We start from the raw sequence: 18,201 nt of genomic DNA on the forward strand, positions 1-18,201 counted from the left end.
TTTGAGGGTTCTAATAGTAAACATTACTGTTCTCCGTGCACTAAGGCATATAGAACCAATTCAAAGTGGTGACTTTAACAATTAGATTAATTTTTTTAAAAAAGGGCAACTGTAATAATGAAAATGGCAATAAAATGCTTTTAACAATGACAAATAAAATGTAACTTATACATCTAAGTAATTCTACCACCTCATAGAGAAATAGTCATGTTAGTTTCAAATGGTTTGGGGAGAGAAATTGAACCTGAGTGTTTAGGAAGCCTTTGAGATCTGCCAGTTTCAATGGATACCAATATATGTATCCAACAATACACAGCCAACACCACAGCAAGGTTCTCTCCCTTAACAGAAAAGCTTCAAAACCTCCTAGGCCAGTGGTTCTCAACCTTCTGGCCCTTTAAATACAGTTCCTCATGTTGTGACACAACCATAAAATTATTTTCGTTGCTACTTCATAACTAATGTTGCTACTGTTATGAATCGTAATGTAAATATCTGATACGCAGGATGGTCTTAGGCAACCCCTGTGAAAGGGTCGTTCGACCGCCAAAGGGGTCGCGACCCACAGGTTGAGAACCACTGTCTAAGCAAAGGATGGAGTTGGGTCTAAACCCAAACCAAAGAAAGGGCAAGTTGTAAAAAACAATGTGGGGCCAGGTTCAAGTGACAAAGTAAGAAAGGTCTTTAAACATATGAACAATCTCACTGTCCAAATCATCACTAGAGAAAAAATAACAGGAAGATGGCACAGAGAAGAGCAACAAACAACAATGAAAATATGTGACAAACAGAAAAAAGAAGGAAAAGGAGGACCAGACACAAAAATGGAAGAAAAGAACTTTATAGTCTCTAATGTTTATTCTAAGGGCACATTATTTCTTTGGTGATCTCTCAAGTCTAATTATTTGTCTGTTTCCTAAATGAGAACATCAAAACCAGAATAGAAAACAAGTTATTGAAAGTTAATTCTCTTTAAAGGTTTAAAAAACAAGTATCAATTAAATGGCCATATTTAAGCAAATAAAATACTTTTCCTTTAAAATATTTAGAAGTGTTACATAAACAACTCTAAGTGAAAAATAAAAACATAGAAACATAACTGTCACTTAACTTTTAGATAACTGCAAAAGTCCTATAAAACACAGGAAAACAGTCCTACCCAAACATGGAATAACCATAAAAAGGAAAAGTTTCCATCAGCATCAATAATCAAAATACCACTTATTTCTAAGGATTATGCTTATGTTAAAACCAATGCTTTAGGTTAATATTAATTTTCATCTAAATTTTATTGAATGCAGCATTTTACCTAGACCTTGCTACACATACAGAGATATTACAGAATACTTACCTATTAGCATGGAATGGATTAATGAAAAATGAGTAATATGGGATACATCTAGAATATATTGGGAGTAAAAAAATAGGATTTAGGCAGATTAGGAAACTATGCAAGATGAAATGTAGAGGACTGTTAAATAAACAACTAAAGGAGTGTTAATAGCCAGACAAAGAAGAAAGAGCCAGGACAAGAGAGAGAGCAGAGGATTCAGGAAAAAGCATGGAGACATAGAAGACAGCAAAGGTAAGCATTTCAAGAGCAAGCTAAGTCAGACAAGCCTGGGTTATTAGCTGTGTGACCTCAGGGACTTTTCTGTTTCTAGTCCTTGATTTCTTCATCTAAAAATGTGAATAACACTATCTCCCAGGATTACTTTAAGGATTAAATTAGGCAATGTAGGTGAACATCTGGCACAAAGAAAAATAGGGTTCCTATTTTTAAGAAGATGGTGAAGTATTTTTACCAAAATTAAAATTGAACAGAAGTAAGAAAGGATTTTAAGCAATTCACCCTGCAATACAGTAGGGGTCAGGGTGGGTATGACAGGTAAAGGCACTACAGAAATAGAAGTGTTTCCCTGAGTAGAGAAGTCAGTCTAATTTAACAGATAAAGCAAAGGAAATATCTTATTTAATAAGTAATTTGAGTTTGTGTTAAATTGGCTCCTTAAAATTAGGTGTGTTTCCCTGAAGATCAGAGCTAAATGTTTTAAGATTAGGTAAGAGAAAAAAAGGAGGCAGGGGCCTTTCACAGATATAGTATCTACAGCTTAATAAGTAATTTGGCAAAAATTTAAATTATGTAGGAAATACGAGACTTTTAAAAAATATAATGGTCTTTCTTTTATAAATTTTTGAAAACAAACCTGCCAGTTTTTGGACACAGAGGGTCAAATAACTGAATCCAAGGAAGCAAACTGTTAAAAGAGATTAGTAGCTGGTCCTACTAATCTCTTAAAAGTTGTTAAAAACAACTTTAACAATGTTAAAATGTTTCAATTTTCTATTAAAATAGGTTGTATTAGCTGCAATAAATTGAAATTTAGAGACTAAGAGAAATGTACAAAATATTCTAAGTTCTTAACTCTCTTACTGATCTTATTTAACATTAATTCTGCTTTTTAATAAGCAATAGATTTGACATTGTACAGTTATAATAATTTTTTTCCTGCCCGGCCCCGCCCCCAGTTATAATAATTTAAAGCTGGTTACAAATCCATGTTAATTAAGGTGTGAGCATGTATAAATGAAAACTATAGTCATGTTAAGTACAACTCATGCTATGACATGAATGAAATAGTATCTGATTGGCAAAATATCCATGCTTGTTTGGAAGCCGAATAAAGCCTATTTGTAAGTAATTATGTCATTTCTTACCAAAACAGTCTCCTGAGGTGATGCAGTAATAGAAACAAGACAGTTTTGAAAAATTCCTTAATAATTCCCTGACACTAAATTTATTTAAAGTATATTTTAGTTTTATATTATGAAACTAAAAAGGCACTGTAAATATCAATATGAAATAAAAAATAATCCCAATATTAAAAGAAAAGAACATATGCTGACAAGAAATGAGGAGGAACAATAATTTCTGATAAGAAAATAAGGCAGTCTATTTCTTGGACTGCTACAATGAATAATATAAAGATGTTACTTAGACAATCTGTGATTAAAGAAAACAAAATAAAAGCTGAGTGATTAAAAACATAGGAGATCAGAGTTCCTGAATTGTGAAATAATCTCAGGTCAATAAAAACCACATTGCTATGTCTTAATCTACAGATGTTATTCAAAATCAGTAACTTTTTTTTTAACTTCTAATTTTCAGGAGCATTCTTGCATTTTAAAATGATGACATGGCTAGGGATTTTGAGAAGTAACTGTTCTTATTTGTTCCTTCCTCGAATTCACTCTCTTTTGCTCATCTCACAGATGTAGACATTCTTTCTCATAGTCTCTCTCTGACAACTTATCCTCTACTCTTAGAGAAGTGTGCTGCAAAAGGCAGAGACCAAGTGCCCTTTCCAGAGTCCTGGAACATAGGAGATGTTCAGAAATTGGGGCATTCAACTCATTTTATTTTCATTAAAAAACAAGTATTCAAAGTAGAAAACTTAAAAAATACAGGAAACAAGCAAGTAAGGAAGAAAAAATTACTAATAAAAACCACACCTTAGTAAAAACCACAATCATTTGTCTTCTAGTCAGTTTTGCAGTGTACATAGCACAATTACTTAACCAATTGCTTGTAGTTGAACATTTAGGGTATTCCCAATTTTGTTTTATTATAGATAATATTACTGAGAACATCCATAAATTAACCTGAATTTAATTATTACTAGAAATGGAATTATTGAATCAAAGGTATGAACCTTCTTAAAGTTCTTCATAAAAAACCTGCCCAAATGCTTTACAGAAAGGTTGCATCATTTTATATTTCCACAGCAGTCTAAGCTTATTATCTACTCTACTAGAGGCCTGGTGCACAAAATTCATGAACAGTTAGGGTCCCTAGGCCTGGCTGGCAATCAGGGCCGATCTGTGGGGCGACCAGCGGGGCAATCGGGGGGCCCCGCTGGCACCTGCCTTCACTCACCAGCCCTGCCCCCCGCCGCTGGTCGCCTCCCTCTGTGGGGCGACCAGCGGCGGGGGGATCGGAGGGCCCCCATTGGCACTCACCTTGGCTGGCCTGGAGCCTGCAGGCAGCTCCTGCATTGAGCATCTGCCCCCTGGTGGTCAGTGTGTGTCATAGCAACCAGTCATTCCACCGTTCAGTTGATTTGCATATTAGGCTTTTATTATATAGGACAGGATGTTATCAATTCTGGCCCTAACTATTCTTTTTGTTGATCTTTAATTATACACTTTCCTGTTTAAATTGTATGTCCTTGATTATTATTGATGCAGAGCATCTGTTTCATGTACTCTACTTTTCTATAGAAGTTTTCTATCTAGTGATTCTTTTGCATGTATAACAAAAGGGGTTGTCTAAATTCATTTTTAATGATTAAGTGTCAAGAAATATGACATACATTCTCAAAAATGAAAAATGGCCACTCTGGAAAGTAAAATAAATCAGTTCTCTCTGCGAAATGGATTTCAATAGAAAACCTTTATAATTTCTATTAAAATAATCTATTTCTTGGTATTTATATGGCTGAAATAGCATTTTACTTAACCAAAACATGTTTAGAAGAGAAAGCCAGTTTAAAATGAAGGGCAGCATTTTATTCATGTTTGTATTCATAGCCAGCAGCCTCCTACTGGCACAAAGCAAGAGACTCAATAAATATTTGTTAAGTAATAAATGAAAAAAATTCCTTCTGAGTTTAAGTAAAACTTCTACTAGATCTTTTTTTTGGTACCAATATAAAGAAATAATGCTTGAAAATATTTAATTAATTGCTCCTTGGACATTTCCATGTCTCTGCTGTAACCAAAGATAGAAGTCAAAGATTGGTGGACATTTGGTCCTGTCTAAAACATCCATAGAGACAGTACGTCCAAAAAGTCTTGAAATCTGGTCCTGTCAAAATGTCCTTGAGCATATTTGGTCCATACCAAATGATCCTATCTAAATCCCAATCTGAATCCCAACCCACCTAGGCTAATGAGGGAGGAAGGGTTATTATTGGAAATACAATCATAACACAATTAGACCAATAAAACACAATAGCATTTCTTATATACTTATCCTGTAAACCAAAAGTAAAAATAACTCTTGTAGGCTATTTGAACTCAGGGTCTTTTTCTAAGCTTGGACATTTCTGGACAGGACCAACTGTCTGGCAAGGAATCCAAGTGGAGTAACCAATTCCTACTCCTGAAGGAGACACTGTGGAGACGAGATATTGACTTAGCTATCTGAAACCTGAATATAGCTGGTTGGAATGTGAAGTTAAGCTAAAATCAGTTACAATCAGTGTACTCTGGTTTTTGATGACAAATATCACAACTGTGCCACTGTTGAAAATGGGAACCACTTAAGGAAGATACATGTATTCCAGACCAAACCCACCAGGGTTTCTGGAAATGGAACTCAGGGCATTACCTCTTGAGGAACTCCTCTTGTACACTCTTTTCTGCCTCTAGTCCTCCATCCTTTTTCCTTTCCCTCAGTGCCTTCATACAGTGACTTCTGCTCAAGCCAAATCGTCCCCAATCAATTCAGTGTGAGCTGGCCCTCTTACATTCTCCTTACTCGATGCTCATTTGTTAGAACAAGCCTTTTCTTAGTGTTTGCTGTGCTGCTACAGTATGCTCATATTATAAGAACTTTGCTATTTTAAAGTTATGACTTTTATAGACCACTTGCTTCAGGAGAGCAGTTATTCCGAAAGGAATGAGTAATAAACCTTCTAGACATGAGTGACATCAAGAACAGAGCTCAGGATGTTTCAATCCTCTGTGAGCCCCAAATTAAATGAAGAGCAAATTTGTTCCCCAGACTGGAAATAACATTTCAAGAAGGAGAACATTTCCCAATCAGGAAATCTTTTGAGATCTTGACATAAAAGATGAGCACTGACGTTTACCTATTTCAAAGTTGCCTCCCAATTAGTCTCCTCGCTATTACTGCTAATTTTGCTGCATCTTCAACCCCAAACTACAAACACGCTAACAGAGAAGTTCCTAAAAGCACAAATCTTATCACATCATGTTTTCCCTGGCTCCCTAGTAAGATATAATAAAGTCCTTATCTGTGGCATAATATTAAAAATCCTTCATAACCTAGCACTTACCGTCTCTCCTGCTTCACCTTTAGGCGCGCGCGCGTACACACACACACACACACACACACACACACACTATCTATTCAAACTTACCAGGCTTGTTCATGCTTTTGGACATTATCAAAGCATTTATCATCCTCTAATGCACCATTGGCCTGCTTTCCCTTTTAGATAATCAACTCTTGAAGGACAAGAAACTTGTTCTATTTATCATTCCATATTTCTATCTCTGGACATTGTGCCTAATGTATAATAAATGTGAAAGGGTTTCTGATATGAATTCCTTAGAGGTAGGAACTACCTCTTTTCAGCTTGATAATTATCATCTGTCATAGTGCCAGGAACCAGAAGCCAAATAAGTATTTTCTTTGAGCAAGTTTTGTTTGAATATTCTTTCTTTTTTTCCTTGACTGTGCCGGCCTACTCTGCTTAAGTACTGTATTTGATTAGAACTTTTGTGATTGCTTAAAGAAGTAGATAATGTAGAATATACACAGACATAATATATACCAGACTCATTTCCAGTCATGACACTTCAGTGGATTGATTTCATCAGTACTTTATAGACCTTAATTTACATAGAAAATCTTGAACTTTTACTCAGTTTTAGTGACATCTCATTTTGGAAATAGAAATACATTTGATTAATAAGGCCAGCATTAGAATTCAAGAGGGAATAAACAGTGCAATAAGAGAAAGTTAATTAAAAAAACAAAACCTACAATTAGTGAATGTGTCCCAAGATTTAAGGTGTCCAAATTTGTAGGTAAAAGGACTGAAACTATACCAAAAATATACCCCCTTCTCCCCCACAAAAAAAGATTTTATAAAATGGCAGTTGTTTCTAAAATTCAAAAGAAGGCTAATAGAAGACTATATAATCTAAAACTGGTAACTTCAATGAAAAGATGGGAGACATTCAGAATTTATTCTTTTTTATTTATGGATCACGTGTAGATTTTATGATGCATTAGTTGTATAAAAACCAAAACTGACCCAAATTTCACTTCCCCAAAATAAAAAATTTATAGTCAACAGGAAAATGACCATATGACTGAGAATGGCATTACATACCTAAATAGTTTGGGAGGCAAGATACTAAATCGTGTTTTATCCAAAATTTTCCTGATTTTGTTTCTTCCACCTGAAACAGTATTTGCTTTTACTTTCTTATTTCCTTTCTCCTGTGGTGCCTGCTCAATATCTCCTGGTACATCCTGGATTGAATGGCGATTACTTTTTTTTTCAGCAATTTTGGGAATGTGAGGAACACCAGATTTTTCTTGTTCAGTCCTACTAAGTAACTCTTTGAACACTGTGGGAATAAATAAATAAACTTGTCATTTCTTCAGGTTAGAAAGCTTTTATATTAACAGCAAATTTTGAGAATAAACAATCACTTTTTAGCACTTGACCTTTCACAGCCTTATTTATTCATGAAATTTATATCCTTCCCTAATCAGTTATATCCACTTCTCGTTGCAGTTTTTATACCTGGCTATACTGCTGATGTTGTCTAAGAGTGATTAAAAATAAAAAGTGAGGAAAATGAAAAGGAGGTAGACAGCCAGCCAGCATGTTTGAGAAGTTCTGGGGTTCCTATTTAGAAAATAAGCTATATAACTGCTCATTAACTCAGATTTTATTAAAACAGATATTTAGATTCTATTATTTATGTTACTTCTAATGATAAGGTGAGAGGAGATATAAGTACTATATTAGGCTCAGTTTTGCAAAAGTTACCCATTAAAAAAATGGGAAGAGCTTTGCTTGACCAGTTTTTACCAAAAATAAATAGTACTACATTTGGTAACATATGACAACTTCCTCAATGTTACACTCATGAGACTTATGTCACTCAATAAAGTAAAGCAACTAATAAACATTCACTGCAGTGGTCTGGAGTGAAAAACCAATTGTCCTTAGATAACTTTCTTTCGACCCTAAGTCTGGTGTGTTACTTCATCCTTAAGGAGGATACACGTGCATTGGGGGACTTGCCTATCTAGCAATCTCTTTGCCAAGATTCAATTTTTCAACTTGTGAGAGGAGCTTTATCTCCCTGGGATCAGGAAAAAGAAAGAAATATCTGTAAGAGGCTATATATCTAGAAGCTATTAAGTGACTCATTTTCCAGTTAGAAAAAGCTGCCACCCTTTTTTCATTAAAGTAATATCATGAAAAAGTTTTTTTGGTGGTGTTTAAATAAATGTGTGTTCTTAAATAAGACAGATCAACTGCTAGAAGAAAAAAACACACACTAAAAAGATAAATGCTAAAGTAGAAGGAAACTTTCCTAAAAACTTGTGGTGCCTGGGGGGCGGGGGGTGTCTGAATGAAAGAAAGATGGTGGCTGCATATTTTTAAATATATGGGTCTTCAGCCCCACGAGATGCGGAACTTAAGCTTAACAGTTATAACTTTAAGCACTACTACTCTGTACCTCCATAGAAGACAAGCTGTAAACTGTATAAATGTGCCCACTGACACCCCAACCACAGAGAACTGCGATACTTTCACTTATTTTGGGGGATAAATCAGTTTTCCACAACATCAAGGACCAATAAGGAAGATTCAAATGGACAAAGCCGGAAGAACTGACACCTTACCACGATAAATAATTTGGTTTTTAGTTGTAACACTGGACCATTTTGAAAGTTTCAACCAGAATGATTTCACACTACCAGAGTATATTGTAAGCTTATGAAGAGCACATTTCTGCCTTCAAAACAATGGAAATCTTTAGGAGTCACCTTTCAAAGATACTCTGCTTACAAAGGCAGTTATTAAGATACAATAACTGCCTTTCAGTTTCTCTTTTTATATTCACTTTATTTTAAGCCACGTGGTAAAGGTAAAAATGCTTTTTTGAGCTAAAATCAAGATATCCACCCATTCAAAAAATATTTGCCGACCTGTAAATATATGTCAGGTACTATACTACATGTCTGCAGAGCCCTCCTATTGGGGAACATACAGTCTACAATACAGAGAAGACATAAGGGACAGAGAGAACATAATGAGAGAAACTAATAGAGATAGCAAGAAAGGGAAAATTTTCTTTAAATAAGTCACTGTGTATGAAGAGGTCAATAAAGTGAGTAGATTTTTAACTAAGCAACAGGAGGGGAAGGAGGAATGTGTCTAGGTAGAGGAAATCTCTACTTCAAAGTTCCTGTGGTAAAGGAAATGTTAAGAACAACAGTAAATCTCTGAATGGGCAGCAGATAATTCTGGCTATAGTGTGTACGTAAGGCGACTCAACAGTGTACAAAGTAGTTTCTAATTTGGGAAAAATATTTACAACCATTAAGACAAAATGATAGCACATTCAAACGTATCAACAGATGAGTAACTCAGCATAAAAATGGACAAATAAAATACTTTTTATAGCTCTGGCTGGTGTGGTTCAGTTGGTTGGGCATCGTGTGTGTGTTGTTTTTTTTGCTAGTTCAATTCCAGGTCAGGGAACACGAGGCAGCCAGTAATGTGTTGTTTTCTCATCAATGTTTCTCTCTCTCTCCCCCTCTCCTTTCCTCTCTCTCTAAAAACCAATAAAAAAAAAAAAGACTTTATAACACACATGAAAAAGTGCTCAACCACTCTCATTATTAAAGAATACAACAATAACTAAAGTTGAGTATGCCCACTGCCGAGGCATTTTTTTTTCTTTAAATATATTTTATTGATTTTTTACAGAGAGGAAGGGAGAGGGATAGAGAGCTAGAAACATCGATGACAGAGAAACATTGATCAGCTGCTTCCTGCACACCTCCTACTGGGGATGTGCCCACAACCAAGGTACATGCCCTTGACCGGAATCGAACCTGGGACCTTTCAGTCCGCAGGCCGATGCTCTGTCCACTAAGCCAAACCGGTTAGGGCCCGAGGCATTCTTAAACACTGATGAATGAAGTGTAGTATGCAGACTGGAGTAAACTTTTGGAAACTGCTTCCACTTTGAGAAATTTATAGGTGTGTCATATAAGCATAAAAGATAAGCACAAAGAATTTTTATTACATAATTGTAAATAGTAAAAACTGGTAATAACCTAAAACATATATTTGAGTTGACATCAACTCAATAGATTGCGATGATAATGCAATGGAATTCTATGCAATAACAATTATACAAGAGTAAATCTGTATGAACTGATGTGGAAAGGTAAAGAATACTGTTCACAGTATAGTTCCATGGTGCATCTTTCTTTAGTGTTTTAATTTTCAAAAAATATCCGTGTATTACTTTTATTAAAAAATGAAAATGCTCCCCAGCGGAGTGGCTTAGTGGTTGAGTGTCGACCTATGAACCAGGAGGCTGTGGTTCGACTCCTGGTCGGGGCACATACCCGGGTTTCGGGCTCGTTCCCCAATGTGGGGTGTGTAGGAAGTAGCCGATCAATGATTCTCTCTCATCATTGATGTTTCTATCTCTTTCTCCCTCTCCCCTCTTCTCTGAAATCAAAAAAATAAATTTAAAAAATTTAAATGCTAATAATAAATTATCTGAGTGGTGGGATTTTAAAAGATGTTAGAAAGTTTTGAAGGCCAAGAGGATCTGATGAACTAAAATTCCAGAGCAGGAAGAATGTCATCTGAGAATACCAGCTGTTTTTTTCTCTGCAGACATTTACTGCGTCTAAACATGAAATGTGGATCAGGTGGAGGTTGTCTACTAGAGGAAGGAGGATTTCGGATGGCTGTGAGTAGTGGCATAAAAACTGCAATAGAGAGAAGTCCAAAAGCAGCGTCACTTTTTTCCACAGGACATCTCTATTAGTAGTATTGCAGCCTTTAGATCTATTTTACTGTCGCCCAAGATCCATGTTGTTAACCAGTATGTTATACTATTTTTGTATTTTTATACATAATATTTGATATGAGTTAGTAATTATTATGTACAAAAAGTTAAAAGTATAAGAACCCTATAAAACACAGAGTTGGAGAAACTGAAGCTTGAAGAGACTAAATAATTTGGTCTTGGTAATAGAGCAAGCTCTGCTTTCACATTTTTCAAAATCAGAACCCTTTTGGTTTAACCCAAAAGTTGATGTTTCTAGATACTAGTTCCAAATTCCAGGAAATCCAAAATCTGGCAAGACTTACTCATTTGTTGCTTAATGAATACAATATTAGGAATTGCAAATAGATAGTTACTTACCATAACTTCACATGAGGTAATTCAGTAAAAGGAACTCAAGTGAAATGAGGAAAAACAACATGTTTCATTTTTCATTATGACTAAGTGCAGTATAAAGAGGAGCCAAAGAGGAAAAAAATAGACACACTTCCTTTTCCATATGCATAGCTTTTAAATTCAATTCTTATTTCTCAAACTGCAACCTAAAGGACCTATGAGAAACTTTTCCCTCTCTACTTAGTAAAGACTCAAATTTTCTTTGATAGTTTCCAATTGTTATACTGTTTCCCCTCTCAGAATTTCAGGGAAACTCAATGGCATCTAATAAAACCAAACTACAGAAAGTCATTCCTAAATGTCTAAAAAACTCAACAACAAATAGATTAAGTTAAAAGTACAAGCTTAGCCATTGGTTCAATCAAATATAAACAGGATCAAAACACACTTCAGGCACAATAATCAACATTTTCACATAAAAGTAGAGTACGTAAAAATACTCTACTTTTTTTATAATAACAAATTTGTTATTATAAATTTATAATTTACTGCTTAATTCAATGTTTTACTCAATTTATTTCCATGAAACATCTAATCTGGCATTCGTATTATTATTTCAAAAACCTAGCTCTGTGGTCGGCAAACTGCGGCTCGTGAGCCACATGCGGCTCTTTGGCCCCTTGAGTGTGGCTCTTCCACAAAATACCATGTGCAGGTGTGCACGTACAGTGCGAATGAAACTTCGTGGCCCATGTGCAGAAGTCGGTATTTTGTGGAAGAGCCGGTATTTTGTGGAAGAGCCACACTCAAGGGGCCAAAGAGCCGCATGTGGCTCACGAGCCGCGGTTTGCCGAGCTGCAGTTTGCCGACCACTGACCTAGCTAAAACATTAGAAGTAGAATGATTTGCACATTAGCAGGGGGTGGAGGGTGGGGAAACCTAATTCTGATTTCTAAGTTTCATTCGGTCATTCTAAGTCTTACTCAATATCTTCCTACAAAGTAAAGTACATAATAGTTTCTCATTAGACATTTTATAAATGGCTGACTGAATATAGTTGTACACATGTTTTAAAATGTACTTTCTAGCCCTGGCTGGTATGCTCAGTGGATACCGCTTCCGCCCCTGCACCGAAGGGTTGCAGGTTCGATTCCAGTCAAAGGCATGTACTTGAGTTGCGGTTGGCTCCGTCCCAGTTGGGGCATGTGTGGGAGGCAACCAATAAATGTCTCTCTCTCTGACTCTCTCCCCCCTCCCTCCCTTTCAGTCTAAAAATATAAATAAAATACTACATATCCCAACACCAAAGATCCTAAAAATATTCAAATAGCTAGAAACATGTTTACATTTTACTATCCTTTACATTATAATGATTCTTTTTCTGTTACAAAAAAAGCTCAATTTTTAAAACAAAACTCACCAAAAATGTTGGTCTTTACAGTAAGTGCAAGATGAGTATTATTCCTCAAAATTTCAAGGGCCTTCACAAATGTAATATTCTCAAAGTTTTGTCCATTTACTTCCATTATCTTCAGAAAAGTATTTGAAAAATATAAATTAAGACAGAAACAGTATCAGTTACCTCTGAAACCTTAAGTTTAATGGTAAAAAAAGTAAATGAAATAAAACGAATAAAATGTGCCTGTTAGTGAACAATGGTTATCTCTGAGAAGTGGGATTACCGTTTAATTTTTTTCCTCAATACTGTTATATTTACCCAAATCTCTACTATAAACATTTTTTAAAAGTTCATTCTCTCTGGAATCATATTAGAGAAATTTAAAAAATAACATAGGTTGGTTTTTATGAAGGAAAATGTTTAATCATGCCATCAGTCCATAAAAAGTATTGCCTGTGTGTACATACAAATTTTATGAAACATTCTAAGTGAAAATTTATTGCACTTAAAAGAGATAAAAGTGGTACTCTGAATATATCTAGTAACATTTCCTGCCACTGCTGAATCAGGCAGTCCAAAAGAAAGCAGCACAAACTGTAATTTGGTTCTTCCACGTGACACTGCTGATACTTCAAACAGAAGGGCTTCTCAAACTTGCTGTGCCTCAGAATCACACAGGAAGTGTATTTAAAGAATACTAATTCCAAGGGAAAGGGATAAAGAAACAAACATATTGAACAAAAAAGAAAGCAGCACAGAGGACAGACCTCAGGAACTGACACAAAGATTCCCAAAGGATACAAAAAGAGTGAGAAACAAAGTAGTAGGAAAAGAAATTAAAAAATCACAGAAGCTGCCGAAACCGGTTTGGCTCAGTGGATAGAGCGTCGGCCTGCGGACCGAGGGGTCTCGGGTTCGATTCCGGTCAAGGGCATGTACCTGGGTTGCGGGCACATCCCCAGTGGGAGATGTGCAGGAGGCAGCTGATGGATGTTTCTCTCTCATCGATGTTTCTAACTCTCTATCTCTCTCCCTTCCTCTCTGTAAAAAATCAATAAAATATTTAAAAAAAAAAAAAATCACAGAAGTAAAATTCCCTGAGTTGAAAATATCTAGTCTATATACTGAATTGGATCATCTAGTATCTACACTAATAAAAGACAAAGATGCTAATTGACCATACCTTCACTACACCCACCAGCCAATCAGAAGAGTATGCAAATTAACCCAACAAAGATGGCAGTTAATTTGCATACACAGGCGCGCAGTGAAGACTGAAGACAGTGTAGAAGGAAGCCAAGCACTGCAGAAGGGAGCCAAGCGGTGGAGAAGGGAACAGATCAGAGGTAGCAGAGACGGGAGTAGAGCTGCGGCAGCGGACACGGGAGGGAACGAAGTGGCGGAGAAGGGAGGGAGCGAGGCGGGGGGGAAGGGAGGGAGCCGAGGCGGCTGACACAGGAGGGAGCCAAGGCAGCGGAGACGGGAGGGAGTGAAGCCTGCTTCCAGCTTCGCTCCCTTCTCTGCTTTGCTCTGTCCCCAGGAAGTCCTGTTCTTGCAGGAATAGGCCCGAGGAAGCCCTATTCTTGCAGGAAACTTCCTGCAATGGGCCTCTAGTATATAAAAATAAAAATTAAAAAATTAAAAGATTTTTAAACATATCTCATGAAAATTTTGAATTCCAAGGATAGAAAACAAGAAGCTATAAGCATTACTGTAGGGGTGAGGGTAGGGACCAAAGCTACCTAAAAAATAAATATAAAAGTTGGTTCGGACTTCTCTTAAGCAACAAGCACTAAAATGACATGATAGTTATCTGTGACTTAAAAATTGTGAGGGAAAAATAACTGGGACCAAAAAATTTTATACTTTACTGAATAAAAGCATCATCAGACATGCAATGACACATAAAACTATAGCACCCATTTGCCCTTTTTCAAAAAAGTACTAGAAGACAATGAGATGAAACCAATGAATGGGGACATATGGCACAGATGAAATGAAGGCAATCAATGAAATTAGTAAGGTAGGTATAAATGTCTAAATAATTAGCCTATCTAATAAAAGAGTAATATGCCCTCTCCGCTCCTTTGTGACAAAGATGGTAGTGCCCATAGCGGCGGGGCAGGGCGCTGGTGGCGTCACCCTAGCAACATGAGCCCAGAAGGCAAGTGTGCCCGCAGGCAGCACCCAGCAGGGCCTGCTTGACCATCGCTGCAGCGACCCACGAGCAGGCAAGTGGGGGCCGCAGGCAGCACCCAGCAGGGCCTGATTGCCCATACCCATGGTGTGGAGCAGGCAGGCCCCACAGAGAGCAGAGAACCATGGGGAGTGGGCCCAAGCTGTCAGTAGGACATCCCCTGAGGGCTCCTGAACTGGATAGGGTGCAGGTCAGGCTGAGGGACCACCCCCCTGTGCACGAATTTCATGCACCTGGCCTCTAGTAAGTAATAAAATGATGTAACTTAATGCAAATGTCAAAAGCATTCTTAAAGAAGAATGTTAAAAAACGACTTAATAATCTAGAAATAAAATCTCAGATAATTTCAATGACACTTGGGAGGATTGAAGGAAGAAGTAAAAGCATGATTATTTATTTTCTTCTCTCAGAAATGAAATAATTTGATTTCAGTACTTTTTTCTGTGAATAAGATTCTTAAATGTGTTCACAATAAATTCCTGAAATAATAAATATAGTGACTCCAGGATCCTAAGTACTAGATATTCTTAATAAGCAATCCCAGGTAAGGCTGAGAAATCTCTATTTTTTAAAAAGCCCCCTGAAGGAAAAAAGGGGATCATTACAACTTTATATCAGAGTTTCTTAACTGTCTGTATTATTGACATCTGGGTTGGATATCTCTTTGTTGTGGGGGCTGTTCTATTGTGAGGTGTTATAGGCAGTATAGCAGCATCCTGGCCTCTATCCACCAGATGCCAGTAGTAATCCCCAAGTCATGACAACTAAAAATATATCCAGACATTGCCAAATTTCTCCTGGGGGGCAAAGTCACCCCTGGTTGGGAATTCTTGTTCTGAGATACAGAACAACTTCAAATGTGAATGCCCAAAAATTATGAAAAAAAAAAAATTAAAAAATAGTATGGTTCAGTTAAAAGTAATACAAAGCTACATTCTCAATTAATGGATGAACTAACCAAAATTGTAAAATGGGGAAAAGTAAGCTTCCCAAGTGATTCAGCTAGATTTGGGAAACCACTCTTTGCTGTACATAAGAATCATCTAGAGAGCTTTGTTAAAAATACAGATTCACAGACTTCAGATCTGGAGAACGTGATTAATAGGACTGATGTGAGCCTAGGAATCGCATATTTTAGTAATAAGGTTGTCAGTAATCAGATTTTGAAATATGCCGCACTACAGTTACTTAATGCCTATAAGGAGAGAATAAATCCCTACCAACTTTCTCTGAGTATCTCCTTTCCCCTAGTCCCTTACCTGGCTCACTGCTTATGAATTGTAGTCTATTATCATATGAACATTATTTAAGCTGAAACCATCATTTATGGTAATCTCAAGCCACTTACATTTTAGAGTGCTATGAATGGAAGTGCTTGCTCCTTCCAACCTCCCAAGGGTGCTAACTCATATACTGAGCTTTCTGAAATACTTTGAAGTTGCCAGATATACAGCTTCCTAATCCTTAGAGGATGGGCAGGACCATTCAAAAAGGTCATGTTGATAGTGCTCAGACAACCATGCTGTTTCTGGCCATACTATATCAAATTTCCCATTAAAAGTGATAGATATATGACAAATACATTTTAAAATAAGCCACTTTAAAATACCACATCTCAAAAAGCTCTAACAATACTTCCTTAAATTGATCATGTTTATTTGAAGAAATAGTAGGTGACAAAAGAAGTAGCAGTCATATCACTCATAGGAAGGCTTTAATTTAGCCCTGGCTGGGTGACTCGGTTGCTTGGAGCACTGTCCCGTACACCAAAAGGTGGCAAGTTCAATTCTCAGTCAGGGCACGTACTTAGGTTGCGGGTTTGCAGGGTGCATATGACAGTCAATTGATGAATGTTTCTCTCCCACAATGATGTTTCTCTCTCTCTCTCCTTCTGTAAAATCAGTGGAGACATATCCTGGGGTGAGGATTAAAAAAAAAGGTTTTAAGTTAAAAAACTTAAGCTGCCCCCCAGGAGAGAGGAAGGAAGAGGTAGAAAAAGAAACATCGATGTGAGAACAAATCATCAATCAGCTGCCTCCTGCCAGAGAATCAAACCAGCAACCTTTTGGTGCACAGGAAGATGCCCAACCAACCGAGTCACAACATCCAGGGCAAGCAGGCTTTAATTTAAGTGGTCGGTTATCCACTTACCTCAGCGACTTTTAAGACACACAATACCTCACTACTTAGTCAGGAGCATTACCTCTTTTCCCTTATATCGGCAAATAAAAAAATAACAAGAGCCAACACAACAATAACTGGGCAGTGTGAATTAATAAAAATTATATCTATTTTTCTGTCAGATCGGCAAAAAAAATATATTTTCTGATGTGTCACAGAATCCTAGTAATTAGTTTATGTGTGCCACGAGATGAAAAAGGTTGAAAATTGCTGACTTACCTGATCACCACGTTTCAGTCCTGCATCAGCAGCTTTGCTATTAGGTTCTACTCCTTCAACAAAAATACCAAATCCCTTCTCACTTCCTCCATTAAGACTGAAATGCAGAGGGGACTCCCGGGAGGCTTTTTGCAGCACAACTTGTCTCCACTTAGCCTTTGCAGCACATGCAATATTCAATAACCGGAGATGACCATTCATTTTCTAGAAAGCAGAAAAAGGAAAAATGTACACAAATGTATGTATCTACTCCTATAGGCTTTAACAAAAATGACCTAAAATTATTAGAATTAAAGCAGAGTAAAGAACATGTAAGTTGGGGTAAATAAAAGTGAAGGAGAACTTCCACCCCAGAGCACTGTTAAGAATCTCTTAACATGAAAACTTCTAGCTAATTACAAATTAGAAAAGATTTCAAAGTGATGTCTCATTTAGAGGGGGATGACAAGAAAATTACTCATTTCTTAAACCTTCCCTAATACTTACTGTACTATCTTGCTTATCTCCTGGCTGTTATATACAACCCAAATCATTTATTTAAAACCTTATAGGACTTGAACCACCTTTCCAAATACTAATATCCAAAGACAGTCATGTCTCCACCTCTCCCAAGAATGTTATTCCCGTATTATTTTAGATCTTCTTTAAACTTAGTAATATTCTAACTTCTATATTTTAATACCAGTTTAATATCCAACTACTCTCAAATAGTGTAATATGTATAAATCTCATATCCATAACAAGAAGCTAAAGTTTTTTCAGCATGCAGGAGGCAACTATTCAGTGTGTCTCTCTCACATCCATGTTTCTTTTTCTCCCCCCCCCCCCCGGCCCCATCCTTCCACTCTCTCTAAAAATCAATGGAAAAAAATATGCTCACTTCTTGGGTAAGGACCAAGGCTTACACCTGTTCTGATTCTATATAACACCTTGAAGGATAAAGGAGAATTCCATAAAAAATTGATGACTAGCTGATTACGGGGGGGGGGGGGGG

The 18,201-nt window shown here is 36.8% G+C and overlaps 1 protein-coding gene across 17 annotated transcripts in view; it reads right to left on the minus strand.

The window, feature by feature from the left end:
* RAPGEF6 (Rap guanine nucleotide exchange factor 6) overlaps positions 1-18,201 on the minus strand; it is a 178,697-nt gene that overhangs the window by 49,672 nt on the left and 110,824 nt on the right. For all 17 annotated transcript variants that reach the window (XM_023763763.1, XM_023763760.1, XM_023763764.1 and 14 more), the window contains 3 exons: positions 17,208-17,411; positions 12,632-12,740; positions 7,149-7,389 (listed from right to left, as the gene is read on the minus strand). In XM_023763763.1, the coding sequence (XP_023619531.1) occupies positions 7,149-7,389; positions 12,632-12,740; positions 17,208-17,411 (554 nt within the window). The remainder of the gene's footprint in view (positions 1-7,148; positions 7,390-12,631; positions 12,741-17,207; positions 17,412-18,201) is intronic.

Source organism: Myotis lucifugus, unplaced genomic scaffold (genome assembly GCF_000147115.1).
Source record: "Myotis lucifugus unplaced genomic scaffold, Myoluc2.0 scaffold_300, whole genome shotgun sequence".
Taxonomy (NCBI): Eukaryota; Metazoa; Chordata; class Mammalia; order Chiroptera; family Vespertilionidae; genus Myotis; species Myotis lucifugus.